The sequence below is a fragment of the Solanum stenotomum genome, chromosome 4 (genome assembly GCF_019186545.1).
Source record: "Solanum stenotomum isolate F172 chromosome 4, ASM1918654v1, whole genome shotgun sequence".
In the NCBI taxonomy this organism is placed as follows: Eukaryota; Viridiplantae; Streptophyta; class Magnoliopsida; order Solanales; family Solanaceae; genus Solanum; species Solanum stenotomum.
The window spans coordinates 5762738-5776971 of NC_064285.1; the positions used below are offsets into that span (position 1 = coordinate 5762738).

The 14234-nt window shown below is 33.3% G+C and overlaps 2 protein-coding genes across 2 annotated transcripts; both read right to left on the reverse strand.

Moving 5' to 3' along the window:
- Positions 1-2134: 2134 nt before the first annotated feature.
- On the reverse strand, positions 2135-3141 carry LOC125863418 (uncharacterized). Its single transcript, XM_049543616.1, has 2 exons — positions 3020-3141; positions 2135-2465 (listed from the first exon to the last, which is right to left on the reverse strand). The coding sequence occupies exons 1-2, from the start codon at positions 3105-3107 to the stop codon at positions 2251-2253; spliced, it is 303 nt and encodes a 100-aa protein (XP_049399573.1). The 5' UTR covers positions 3108-3141; the 3' UTR covers positions 2135-2250.
- Positions 3142-5955: 2814 nt separating this feature from the next.
- On the reverse strand, positions 5956-13263 carry LOC125861221 (cellulose synthase A catalytic subunit 2 [UDP-forming]-like). Its single transcript, XM_049541165.1, has 13 exons — positions 12946-13263; positions 12160-12564; positions 11984-12080; positions 11724-11901; positions 9437-9703; positions 9009-9354; positions 8762-8899; positions 8546-8671; positions 8245-8457; positions 7834-8107; positions 7449-7645; positions 7013-7363; positions 5956-6893 (listed from the first exon to the last, which is right to left on the reverse strand). Exons 1-13 carry the CDS (start codon positions 13024-13026, stop codon positions 6312-6314), a joined length of 3255 nt encoding a protein of 1084 aa, XP_049397122.1. The 5' UTR covers positions 13027-13263; the 3' UTR covers positions 5956-6311.
- Positions 13264-14234: the final 971 nt, after the last annotated feature.

The following is a 14234-nucleotide window of genomic DNA, read 5'->3' on the forward strand; positions in this document are numbered from 1 at the left end:
ATATTATTATTATTATACATGGTATTGACGAAAATGTTTATAATTTTCTCATATGTTTTGGTTGGTCAAAATATTTTCTCGTGAAAACAAGTTCTTTAAAAATCAGATTAATGATTACTTTCCTAATGCATGTATAAAAATTAAGTTTCATAAGTGACATTTCAAGCTCGTTATTTTTCTTTTCACGCCGCACCCAACCCTTCCTTTCATTAACTTTTGTTCAATATTTTGTGTTAAGAAATTGATTAAATATGTACACATTAAATTTAAAATTAAATCGATTATTAGAACTTGAAATTATCGTTCTTAAACTCATATATATACATACAAATACCAAAATACTAAAACAAATAAAAAAGTTATGAGAAAGCGGCCTCTTCTTTTTCAAAAAAATATTTTCTTCCATATCAAACACACCCTAAGTTTCTTATTTTCTTCCATATAAAATATTTATTAACAAGTTATTTGTAATTATATAATAAGTGATTCGATTGTACAAATATATTTTACTTTATTTGCGCTTCTTTAAAATTAAAATTACTCATCTTTTCAGTGAGCCAGTGATATAAAAGACACTTTTACGTCATCAATGTATACACTTAAACTTATTTAATTAACAAACTAATTACAAAATTTCACATCAGTTTCCCAAACTTAGCATTTTATTCCGTATGTTTGGATGGGATGTGAGTGAATCAAAATACGCAGAGTTAATAAATAAGTGGGTCAATAATTTACATAAAAAATTTTTGAGCTAAAAAGCGAATCAAAACTCAATGCGTTCAATTGTTACTAAGTTTTAATTGCTTTATTTGTTCTTTTATAATCTTTTATTACATAAAGGAATTATTATTATTCTTTATTATCACAATCTATAACATATTAAATTTTTAAAATGGCTTTTTGAAAATATTTTGATATGATTTTTCATGGATCAATTTAGGTTAAATATTAATCCAAATTTTAATGAGCTAAGTTGGGTTTTAATGAATTGAGATAATAAATTGACAGATCAATAATTCAGTCAAATTTGAACGAGTTATAACTTATAGCTTCATTGACTAATTTTGTCACCTCAATTTACATGTATATTTTAAATGAACAAAGTTGAGAAAAGGTCCAAAATAGTCCCTCATCTTTGGGTTAAGACTCAAAGTCAACCTTGAGTTTTCACATGGAGCATTAATAGTCCCTCATGTTTGCAATATTGATGCACTTTTGGTCCTCCTTCAAAATTTTGCCTATTTTTTAACATTGATTTTATTCATAATTTATGTATGAAATGTTTAATCGTCATTTTATATATTTAGTAGAAATAATAACTCCATGTGAGAGATTGTGAGAAGAAAAACACATTGTTTTGTTTAGTAGAATTCGTATTGCAGGTAAAGTCGAGAGGTTCATCACGACGATATCATATGCTATAGTACAATTTTTTCTTTTCTTGCAATGTCATATGATAAAATGTTCTTAGTTTAGCTGCAGTAATATTTATACTGAACAAAACAGAGTGTTCTTCTTCTCACCTTCTCTCACATAAAATTATTATTTCTACTATTGAATCGACATACTTAACAACGATCAGTGATAGAAAAATTGATTTGCTCGAGAATTTCATCAATTAGGATAGCTATATAATTTTCATAAGAAAGATTTGAAAAAAACTATAATAATATATGTCTAGGAAAAGATATTAATATTTCTACATATATGGTATATAATTTCTCCTTCAATTGAAAATATATAATCTTTGCCTCTTACCGTCACCATGAGTGGATATATATAGAAGGTCGATTACGAATTCACGTGAATTATGTTTGAATTATGTTTGTATTACTCAGACCATTTATATTTATACTAAAAATATTTAGCTATAAATTTTAATTTATCGAAATTCAATATATTATTTAATTATAAACTTTGAAGTTTGAATTCGGATCGTCACAACAAAAACATATTAAACAAAGTGAAAAAAAGTGAATTGAGGCTACATTTACCATATTCATATCTTACTTTATATATAACAAGTTTTTCTTTTTTTAAAAAAAAAAAAAGACCATGATCTTGCCTCACACGTACAAATTCTCATACAACAACTCGTATTATTATTACAAAAGTGAAATTAACATGAGGATATATAATACAAACTTTTCCTTTATTCAACCAATCTCATATTATTATTACATAAAGCATATAATATTGAGTAGCGGATCAGAAGAAAATGATATATCTTGTGATCTTTTTGTTACTCTAACAGCAAATGGCTTTACAAACATTACCAATGAAACTATCATCATCATCATCGTCATCATCGTTATTATTATTATTATTATTATCATCTTTTTTTGGGCAACTACAACCAAAACACGCTATATTAGGAAATAATGATCCCCCACCTTTTCCACCACCACCTTTTTTTTGGAGTGTCGGGTTGTTCAATTCAAATGTATTTTGAACTTCATTTGCTGCACCAAAATTCATGTGTACAAACAATTTTATGAGAGAACAGAAAAAATGAAATATGTTCAAAAATCAAAATATAGTAAATACATAATTTTTTCTTAATTCTTCCATGTTAATTATAATATAATTATTATAATTTTCTATTTTCTCTATATAGTCAAATACCACCTTTTTCATGTGGGATCAATGGTAATTGCTTAGACAAGGCAACTAATGCTACCATATAAGATTTCTTAATTTTACCATTAATTATATTTCGGACCTATTACGGTAGTAAATTCTCTCGTATTTGCTCTTAATTTTAAAATTTAAATAAGCTCCAATATAGACGTTGAGTTCCACATGTTAAAATACTTTGTAAAAAAGGTTCAAAATTACTCATTTGCTTTTAATTTATTTATAAGATTAAAGATAACATGAGACAATTTGCTAATAACAAGGATATAAAACAAAGGGTAAAACTAAGTTATTTTTTACCATCTTCCATTATGCACTTAATTTAATTTGTCATATGAAATTGTAATTAGTACTTAAAACTACAATTAAAACAACTTACCCTCAACCATTTCCCTTGCAATAACCTCTGATGATATAATCATAAGAACCAAAGAAAATATAAGCAAGATATTTGCCTTGAATGCCATTTTGTTTGAGTTTATTGATATTTAATTTGTTGATGATCAAATAAATAATATGCATTCCTCTCCTATTTATAGTGAAACAATACTTTAAAAAAGAATTGGCTTACCAAACTTTTTTTAAAATAGTGAAACTCCACATGATAAATTGCCCCATAACTTAGTTGCCAACTCTTTAAATTTGTTAATTAATCTTTTTTTTTTGTTTCCCCATTTTATGTGTTTTAATTGATGAACAAATGTCTATTAGTTTTTTTTAAAAAAAAATGTCTATTAGTTTCTAGTATTTTTGTAAACAGTGCAAATTTTATGTGTGAATTACGTTTTGTTTATATGTATGTTGTGCAATTTTTATGAGTAAATTTTCTTTAACTCATCTTGGCAATATCATTGATGGGAGGATGTATATATGTTAAGTTGGAGAGGGTAATAATGGTCGAATAATATAATTAATGCTTTTTGGATAGATCGTCTTAAGGTGACGAAGGTCCACATATTTTGAATCTTGACTCTTATCAAGGAAAAAAGGGATATTTAACCGAAAGGATAAACAAAGCCGAACATCTTCAAAGATTGCTCCAGTCGCCTGAAGCCTTGTGGATTAATTGTAGGGGATTTAGGCATGTCACGCCAACTAAATAATAAAGCTGAACAAAATAAAGTAGAGGGGGTTATATTTGATCATTTTTGTGTATATAATAATTCTTTAAGGGAAGTTACACATTTGACCACTCAACTAAAAATAATTACACTGAGTTACACACATTAAGAAAATATTTTGGACTAATTTATTAAAAAAATACTACATAAATGGAGGATTAAAAATATCGATTAAAATAAATACCGCATATTAATAATGGAGAGAAAAAGGTTATTATTCAAAATTAAGGGGGAGAACTTGATTTTTTAAAACAAAATTTTAGAGTGGGTTTGTAAATAATTTTCTTCAATCCAAATAAGAGTTTAGGGCAAACACAAAGTAAAATTATAAAAAGGGACTTCCACACTTGAGTATTAGCAATCGCCGTCAAACAATTTGGCTCTACTATGTTCATCACCAATTCTTTTTATATCTTTCTTATATTATTATTTTTTGGTAGAAATATTGTTTAATTTTGTGTTTATGGTTTAATTTTTTTTATTATTTTGGGAAAGAATGATGAGATTTTTTGCATATGTGCAAACGCAGCATCCTCTCGATGCAGTGAGCGGCACTTTCCACACGAGATTTCTGACTCTCCCTTTCCTTTTTTTCCCTTCGGATTAATTGTTCGATTGGTAAAGATTTTTTTTCTTTATTCTTGTAATTGAGTCGTTGCGATTAATTATCCGATTGGTAAAATGATATCTCGTAGCTGAATTGGTTGCGATTATGGATTGGATATTTAATTGTCTAATTGGTAATAATGATATCTTGTAGCTGAATTGGTGTCGTTAAGACTACTTTACATTTCCCTTTTTTTTCTTTATCGATTGGACATATATAACATTTTACACATGCATTTTACAATTCCAAGAGAAAAAAATGTTTGTTTTTTTTTTTTTAACTTTTTCATGTGTACTTTGTGTATTTTGGCCAACTCCTCAATGGGTCTTCCACGGTGGCCATGTTCTAACAATTTTATTTTAGAGAACTTTCGTAAATAGCCATTATAATAAACTTAATTATGTTTCATAGTTATAGTTTGCATATTTACGGATTGTGTCTACCGTTTAAGTTGCTCGTTTGTATAATTTGCGGGTTTGTATAATTTGTGAATTTGTATATTTGCGGGTATATTTGTATAATTTAGTTATTTTGTATAAACTCGAAATAACGAATTTATATAATTACAAACATCATAAGTGTAAACAGTTATACAAATTATATCGTACAAATTTCAAATTATACAAAACTAAAAAGTTGAGCTGCGTAACTATAGCTAAAAGTAGGTCGCGAAATGTAATTAAGACAAACTATAGCTATGTTAACTAATTAACTAGTATATGTTTATTTATACGCGTAATTTTCCCTATTTATAATACAATAAATTAGCTTGACTAGTTGAAAATTTATTTAATTAATTGAATGATAAATATTCAAGAAACTCAGAAAAGATATTTCATCCATATAAAACTATGGTATAGATACTCCCTCCGTCCCTTTTTAGTAGACGATAGAAACGTTGATTAACATTTATGTAAATTTTTAATTTAAAATATTAAATTAATGTAATTTAATTTAAATTTAAAAAATAATCAAATTGACTTTGTCTAAAAAGAAACAGAGGGAGTAGTTATTTAAATTTTGAAATTGGACCCAACTCCTAAGTCATATCTTGCAAATTCTCGTGGATCACAAAAATGTAAAAGGAATTGTGTTGTAACTTTGAAATAAATTATACACAACAGTTTTTGTTGAATTAGCAAAAGGACTTTAGGCCTTTTGCCACAAGTTATGGCGATCACTAAGTAAATTGTGTCCTAAATCCTTCCCGATCACAACTTTCTGAAATTACACGAGATATGTTATTGTTGTTGTATACCAAATACCGTGATACCGAAATGACAGAATAAAAAATTTCAGCTTCAGTATGATAACTTGACCCTAATTAGAGCATAAACATAATTGAATAGTGCGAAAAACATAACACTTTTGAATCCGTTTTTAAACAGCTCCAGAAACTGTCTTTGCAAGACATTCAAGAATCACATTGAACTACATAGGCCAGTACTAATACCATAGTTCATAAACAAACAGATTTTACGCAACAATCGAAACGTTTCCCAGTTCACACCATCGACTACAAGATAACAGAACAAAACATCAGAATCCAATAACACTTCCTTTCAGATGGCAACCGCGGTACACGAGTAATGGCAAAATAAACATTTTTCAGTGTGAAATCCCTTATTGAGAAGGGGATATAACTTATGACAAATAATCTTATGTTCTATTGGGATTGCACATATTGAAACTCGACAGGATACAAGCCACAAATCCCAAAAACGTATCAAAAAAGAATCAAGAAACACTTTGCAAAACGAATATCAATGTGTCTGCTGCTGCTGCTACCTGCATTTTAATCTATACAAAACCATCACGAGCTCTTCCTCACATTTCATTGATGATCAAACAACAGTGTTAGGGGATTGAAGTTCTCCCCACGATATGAACTTTCCGTTCTCATATACACTAGAGCCATTTATGTGTCTCTATTTTGCTTGTTCTTAGTTGCAGTCCAACCCACATACTTCTAACGAGAGTCCACCTCTTGACAAGAATGGGTTGATTCGGACCCACAATAACGAAAGGATAGAAGCTAGAAGGATAGACCACACAATAATGATAGTAGGAACGTTGCTTTGTTTCCCCATCATACCTTTGAGGAAGGGGTACAAATGAACAATGACCCATAAGGCGAAGAAAAGCTTTCCAAATAAAGGACCCCATGACTCATACCCGTTATTGATTGCATCTGAAACTCCAACGACAACTCCTATGATGTTCATAATCAACAAGGTCAATGGGGGGATCAACAAGGATGTCCACTTGAAGACGTAAAGCTCAGAAAACTCCCCATCATCTGCTGCTTTTGATGTGACGGTAAAACTTGTGTTGACACCAGCCAAAACTTTAAGAAGACCTTGGAGAAGAGCAAAGAAGTGGGATGAAACACCACCAATAACCCAAAATTGCTCATTTCTCCACATGTCGTCGATGCCAACACCTCCCCATCGTATCTCCAGAATAGTAGTGGCAGCAATTGATATAAAAAGGGCCATGAACACAATGCTAGCATAGTTGGTAAGCTGCAGACAGTAAAAAAATAGTCAGCAAAAGTCCATGAGATGAGTTGAATAAAAGGTTATGATGTTTTGTTTATGATCAAAGAAGTTAATAACAGGAACGGATAAAGGGGAAGCCTTACCTCTGGAACAATGAAATTCCCAGTAAGCAAACAGATGGCTGGCAATGTACAATATGCAATCAGAGGGAGGGCAGTCAATGGATAGACAATTGAGTTTATGTACGAAAACCGCTCCAATGGTTTAAGACCACACCCATATCCATACCAAATGGGACAATGTCTACTAAAGAAAATCTCAACAGATCCCAAGGCCCACCGCAGAACCTGATGCAAACGATCTGAAAGATTGATAGGAGCGGACCCTTTGAATGCAGGCCTTTTGGGCATACAATACACAGACCTCCAACCATGGCAGTGCATCTTGAACCCAGTTAAGATATCTTCAGTAACTGATCCATAAATCCATCCAACCTGGTAAAAGTAAAACATGAAAAGTGAGCTCAAACAGAAAATGCAAACAAATCTAAAAGGTTAGAAATTAAGCAGGTCCGTTTACCTCTTTACCCCATTCTGTTTTGTCTTCATAACCACAACTAATAACATGGATGGCTTCTTTCAGGAGAGATGCTGACGATGCTCCTGGAGGAATACCACCATCTTCTAGTAGTGTTGAAGCAACAAATACTGGTGATTGTCCAAATTTCTTCTCGAGTTTTATTTGCGGCATGAGGGAAGCTTTTTCACTATCAATTCCTGCATCACATAGCTAGTTAGCAAATGATACACAAACATATATCTCAAAAAGCTCTAGCATGAACAAGGGAATTAACATACTGTAGAAGTAAGCAAAGAGGAAGTTATTTTGTAATGATAATAATTACTACCAAATATGCAAGTAGAAAATTAATCCAAAATCAACTATCAAAGTTCCTCTTTCTTACCTTCGATTCCTTCCTCGATATTCTCAAGAGCATGAACCTGAGTTGAAGCATCCTTTCCTTTTATCTTCTTTTTATCGTTGGTCGTTTTCCCCTTCTTATGCTTCTTTCGAGATTTACAACAAAAGCAACACCAGTTCGGCCAACAATTGCATGTTTTTCCTGGAGGTTTTGCCTTCTTTGGAGCATCATATCCATAAAGCGCTTGCCTCCTGAAGACACATCCAGTTCCCACATAAATTGGACCCTGGATCCCATCAAGTCCTTTCATGTTTATCTGTCCCAAAAGCATAGAATGAGCTTCAGTAAGGTAGCTAAGGATGCATATCATATCCATACGCACAAGCATAAACAGATAATAAGGTATGGATCTGTGAAACATTGCATAACATAACTAAAAGGCATTTTACGCACATCAAAGAAGACCACATTGCGATTTGAGTATCTATCATGTCGATCAATGCCATCAAATCTCTGAGGAAATTGTACGTAGCATATTTTCTTTCCTGAAGTGGGGTCCATCATAAAGCACATAGCTTCTCGCAGTGCCTTACTGTTATTTATATAGTGATCACAATCCACATTGAGTAAATAAGGAGCATTTGAGATGACCGCTGACACCCGCATCTACAATCACACGTTTCAAAGTGAATCAATAGGATTTAGTCTAAGGCTATATTTTCAGGAAAAAAGAAGAAAATGGAAGACGACTTACCAACGCATTCATGGCACCAGCCTTTTTGTGGTGATCAAATCCTGGCCTCTTCTCACGAGAAACATAAATAAGGCGAGGAAGTACCTTCCCTTCAATATCACGGACACCATCATGGCCTAGAAAGACCTGAGTAAAGAAATGAAACAGGTTAGTTCACAATTTTAAAATCTTAAATTTTCCCCTTGAAATTGGATTATGAAAGAGAGCAAACAAAACCTGAATCATTCCTGGATGATCCCTAACATTGTTTCCTGGCCAAGGAGTTCCGTCTTGCATGGTCCAACCATCCTCAGGAACCTTTTGTGCAATGGAAACCAATCCATTTATCCGAACCTTAAATTCTTCATAGTCTCTCTGCACCAAAAAAGGGTACCAAGTTTGTCTCCATCAATAGTAATTAACAATCATATCCATACACCTGGAAAACGAGGAAGCAGAACAAAAAATTAAACAACTTGCACACCTTCATGGCACGGCGTTCCCTCACAAATGATGGATTTACTGTGTTCTTCAAATAATCAACCTTCTGAGCAAAATACCACTCCGGGGCTCGAGGCTCTATGCTGAATTTCTTGCAGAATGGGACCCATTTCCTTGCAAACTCAGATGTTTCAGAGAGTGCCTCAAAAGTAAGCATGGCAGCACCATCGTCAGAGACATAGCATGAAACCTTATCCACCGGATAATCCACAGCAAGAATGGAGAGAACAGTATTTGCAGTAATAAGTGGAGGCTCTTTCAAAGGATCCACTGTACTAACAAAAACATCAATGTGGGCTAACTCAGAAGGCTTCCCTTCTTTCTCATACCTGAGAAAAATATACGGCAAAGAACAGGTTAGGACGACTCAAGACATTAATTTACACATTGCATGCCATAAAAAATGTATACCTCAATGATAACCTATCTAGGTATGTCTCTCGCTGAATGGGAACCCATTTTGGGAACTGATCAAATATCCAGGATACGGCAAACCATATTTCACATATAATAGATGTCAACCACAATCCAATAGCATCATGGACAGGATGCAATATTCTATAGTGGAAAAAGAGCCCAAGAATTACAAGTCGAAGTAAAATGACTAATCTGTATGGGCTTAGCTTGCTAGAAGCAATAGGCATCTTTCTTGAAAGCGGTTGTCTGCCTTCATCCATCCTGCAATGTGGTTATAGGAAGAGAGATAAATCTCAAGATTCCGAAAAACATCCAAATAAAGCACTAAAAATCATTTAGAATACAAAAGGTCCTCACTAGAACAAATGAGCATGGAACATTTAGTACTTAAAGAACAATCAAGAGAAAACAAGATATTGAGAGGGAGAAAGTGTATGTCCCCACAATGCATGATTTTTGCCTATTTCAAACGGCTCCAATGGATAGTTTATCAAAAAGCCTGTGTAAAATGTGTATTCTATTTTTTTAAGAAATCGATGTCAAAACTAGCTTGTAGGCACCTCAACTATTTCACCAGGTACCTGATCCTCCCAACAACAAAGATACTTCATAACTCTGTCCAACAAGGCTTTAGGCAAATGGGAAAAATTCACATAGTGATTACCCTGATCTCCCATGCTTTCATCCTATTACATTAACCATTCCACACAGATTATAATACAAGGATTCTAGTACATCGATTAGTGATTCCTATTTTATTTAGTACTATGCATTTCTTGAACAATGTTTGGTTCATAGTATCAAACTAGCAGAATTTGTTTCTAAAGGGAAAGTGCAGCTCATAAAGGGCAATCAAGGAAAAACAAGAAGGTATGAATTTACTAAAGTAGCAGAATTTATATTTATTTTTTTTGACAAAGGTAACAGCAGATATCATGGTTTCCATCTCTTCTCCTTAATTCCTTTTTTCTTACTAATCTAACTAAACAAAATAAAATTAAAGCAAAGACTCTTTAAACTAAACGGTTTGTGCCCCCAAATCACACCTGTGTTCCCAACTAATCCTACAACATTCTTTCACTTAGGGTGTGTTTCCCATGTTTGGCTGGTCATAATGTTTTAAAACATTTTCTCTTGGAAAATAAGTTCCTTAAAAAATAAGGAGAATTAACATCCCAAATGGAAGTAAGGAAAACAAGTTTTTTTTTTAGGATAAACAAGTTTCATAAGTGACATTCGAAGTTTCTTGTCTCATCCCCACCCATCCAACGTCACCAACCCTCCCCCTTGAGCACCCCACCCCAGAACCCCCATTCCCAACTCCATCTCACCTCCATAGTGTTTTACTAGATTATATACAATGCTCTTGGGATAAATTTTTACTTACCAAAACTATAAAATAAGTAAGAAATCCACTTATTTTCCAAGATAACATGGAGAACATTTTCATTCAACCAAACACGCCCTTACTTTTCCATTTTCTTTTACTTGATAGTTGAGACTCGCATCCGCTTTATAGCTTTTGATCAAAGCCCAATAAATAATAAGTTAAATATGCTCAGTTTATATTTTGTCCAAATCAGCACTGGGTCCTCCTACAAGAGTGGGGACCAGCAGAACAAGTCACACTAGTGTGGAGATTTGATTTGATGAATAAGAAAGGACATACGAGTTGTCAAACAATCCAACCAAACCAACACCTATGGAGGGGCATCCGTTATTTTTAAATTTTATCGCCACTTAGAACAGCTGTTATTTCCATATATGTACTTGTGATAATGTTAACTAATTTTGGAAGATTCCAAAACTTGGATAGAGCCTAAGATGTCATCTTGAAAGGTCCCAAATTCCATGACTTAAGAAACAGGTTGTCTCTATACGCAAGACCTCAAAAGATAAACATGATACCAACCCTTTGGCTGCATACTAAACTACCAACACCATGACATTTCTTTGTCCAGTGGCGGAGCCACTTCATGCTAAGGGGTGTCAATTAACACCCCTTTGTCGGAAAATTACAATGTTTAGCTAGATTAAAATTTTAGATTTATGTATAAATACTATATGTTGACTCCCCTTACTTTTTACATGTGTCTATTTTTTCATATTTTGACACCTAAAATTCCAAACTCCGCTACTGTTTTTTGCACATAATCACTCAGAATGCTACAAGCAGTGTGCACTTGCTAAGTCAAATTACCATTGCCAAGAATAAAACAAACAAATCGTATCATCGGGACTCACTTAAGAGATTAACAAAATAAAAGAAAATGAAACTTACTTGGGCAAGTCAGGATCCAGCTCATCTCCATCATTGTTACCACCACCTCCTTCGTGCTTAATCATCAGTAATTTATCGTTCTGTTTTTTCTTCCAGTCTTCCATTCTTTCCTTCCACGCAACACTTCCATACCCATAAACTGCCAGGTCTTTCTTAGGATCCATGGGGCGAGGAGGAACTGCAAACACCAGCCACATTAAGCCTCTTAGAGTTCACAAATTGGTCAAAGAATTATAACAAGAAATTCTGATTTAACTTACAAGACATGGAGGAATCCGAGACTGGATGAACTCTCTTCCCACGACTCATAAATGGTGGGACTATAAGAGCATGTTTGTCAGCTGAAATTCCATCCTCCTGCGAAACAATAAACTAATTATTTATGTAAAAACTAGCAAAATTATGAACACCATTATAACAAATCTTGTATCATTACCTCTTGACCATAAGTAAGAAGAGGGATCTCTGTGCCAAGGGCAGCAGGATCCATCTCTGATTGGGTAGCATATCCAGAAGCATTAGGATTCCCCCGGCCAACGTTAAGGCGAGCTGAAAGGGCAGCTTCAGCAGTTTGATGAGGGTCAAACTCATTGTCTAGATCATCAAATTCATCTTCTTCATCATCCCCTTCAACTCGAGGACTTCCTCTAATTCGCTTATACCTAGTTTTACATTGAGGACAAGCTTGATTCCCCTCTCTCCTTTCATACTCATAGCAAGGTCTGCAAACAGGAAATGCACATTCATTGCAAGCAACAAATGGCTCCCCATCTACCGTTATTTCGAGCTCATCTCCACAAATCTGGCAAATCTGCCCACTCAATTCTTTCACAGAAGTTACCTGCAATCAACCAACAGCAAAAACAAGAGATTGAACTCATCAGATCAAAAAGTTCCATACTTTGAATTCACATCCACATTTAACATTTCAATAACCTAGTAGCTAATGGAAATTACTACCACTAATTAACATGAGCTGAAAGATCCAATTTTGTAGAGTCATAAGTCATAACAAAGCAAAACAAAGAAGAGGAAATAAGGGATTTACAAAAAGAAGTAAACTTTAGCACATAAAAAGGAAATAGGCAACTTGAAAAAGGTCAAGAACACTACCACCGACACAAAAAGTCACACCAGATCCTCAAATCTCTTGAATTAACTCACTATGGAGGTGCAATTATAGACTAAAAATGAAAAAAGATTGGATTTTTATAGCACTTACTCTTCCAACTTCATCAGCATTGATGAGAACAAACTCATTCCTATTATGTGAACCAGCAATAAGTCTCCCTTTAGTATCCATTACCAAAAAATCAACTTCAAAACAAGAAAGACAAACCCACTTCACTTATCAACATACCCAAAACCCCATTACTCTACACATCAAGAAAAATGGGTTCTTGAACACCCAATACAAGAAACAACAACCCCTTTTCCCCCTTTCCCCCTTTTAACTTAAAGAATGACAGAAAATGAGGTACAAATACACATTTTGTAGAAAAATTAATTCTTTTTATGTGTGGGGGGTGGGGGTGAGGGGGTAGTAGGTAGATTCTTTTCCTTGTTTGAGAGAAACCCAAGTTAATGTATAATGGGGTTTCTCTCAATGTTGAGCTGTTAGTGGGGGTGGATCACAGAATCAATTAACATGAGAGTTGAATAACTAAGGATTTGACAAAGACAAAGAGGGGTAAAATGGGAAGAAAAAAAATGTTTGAAAGTTCAACGCGTAATGCACAAGAGACAGATGGATTTGATTGATCTTTTTGAGAGAGCAAGAGGTGGAGGACTATGATGAGGGGGGTGGGGTAAAGGTGTAAGTGGGACCCAATTTGGTGGGGTGGGGGTGGGGGTGGGGGCGGGGGTGTGTTTGTAACTTTACTAACGAACTGTTTTTTTTTTCGAAGTTCATATTGAAGTTCCAATTAAGATCATGCATGGTATGACCCATTCGAGAATGGCGCTTTCAATAAAATTATCTTCATATGCAGAACTCCAATTAAAAGTAAAGCAGTTTCAGTACTGTACCACAATCATTGAGTTGCTTATTATAATGAGTGACAGTAGTAATTTTGTAACCAAAACTTAAGGAAATGTAATTAATGATGATGAAGATGATTATGATGTCTAATCTATTTTACTGTATTTAAGGTTCTGTTTAGTCAAATGAGAGAGAAAGAGTATTACTAGGGGTTATTTTCTATTGAATCATATAATAAGAAATTGTTTGAAATTGGTAATTAGAATGTTAGGATATTATATTTGAAGTCATTTAGACTTCATATTGACAAACATGAATTAATTTTGAAATAAAAACGCGTTATTGAAATTTCTGATAACTTTTTGTGGATCGTCAAAAAATTTGAATGATATATTTCAAATATCACAATTTATACTAAATTTGAATGATGATTTGCTCAGATAATTTGTATTAATAAATTCATAATGATGGTAATTTTTTGGGACAGTTTGTAATAAACTTTTGAAGATCGTTCAATTTTTGGTGATCTA

Excerpts from the sequence above, each read along its gene's own strand:
- LOC125861221 (XM_049541165.1), bottom strand. The coding sequence starts at position 13,026 with ATGGATACTAAAGGGAGACTTATTGCTGGTTCACATAATAGGAATGAG. Across the intron at positions 8,108-8,244 it reads GCAATGTGGTCTTCTTTGAT|ATAAACATGAAAGGACTTGA; the intron begins GTGCGTAAAATG and ends CTTTTGGGACAG. Across the intron at positions 7,364-7,448 it reads AAACAGAATGGGGTAAAGAG|GTTGGATGGATTTATGGATC; the intron begins GTAAACGGACCT and ends TACTTTTACCAG.
- LOC125863418 (XM_049543616.1), bottom strand. The coding sequence starts at position 3,107 with ATGGCATTCAAGGCAAATATCTTGCTTATATTTTCTTTGGTTCTTATG. Across the intron at positions 2,466-3,019 it reads TGCAAGGGAAATGGTTGAGG|CAAATGAAGTTCAAAATACA; the intron begins GTAAGTTGTTTT and ends ATTTTGGTGCAG.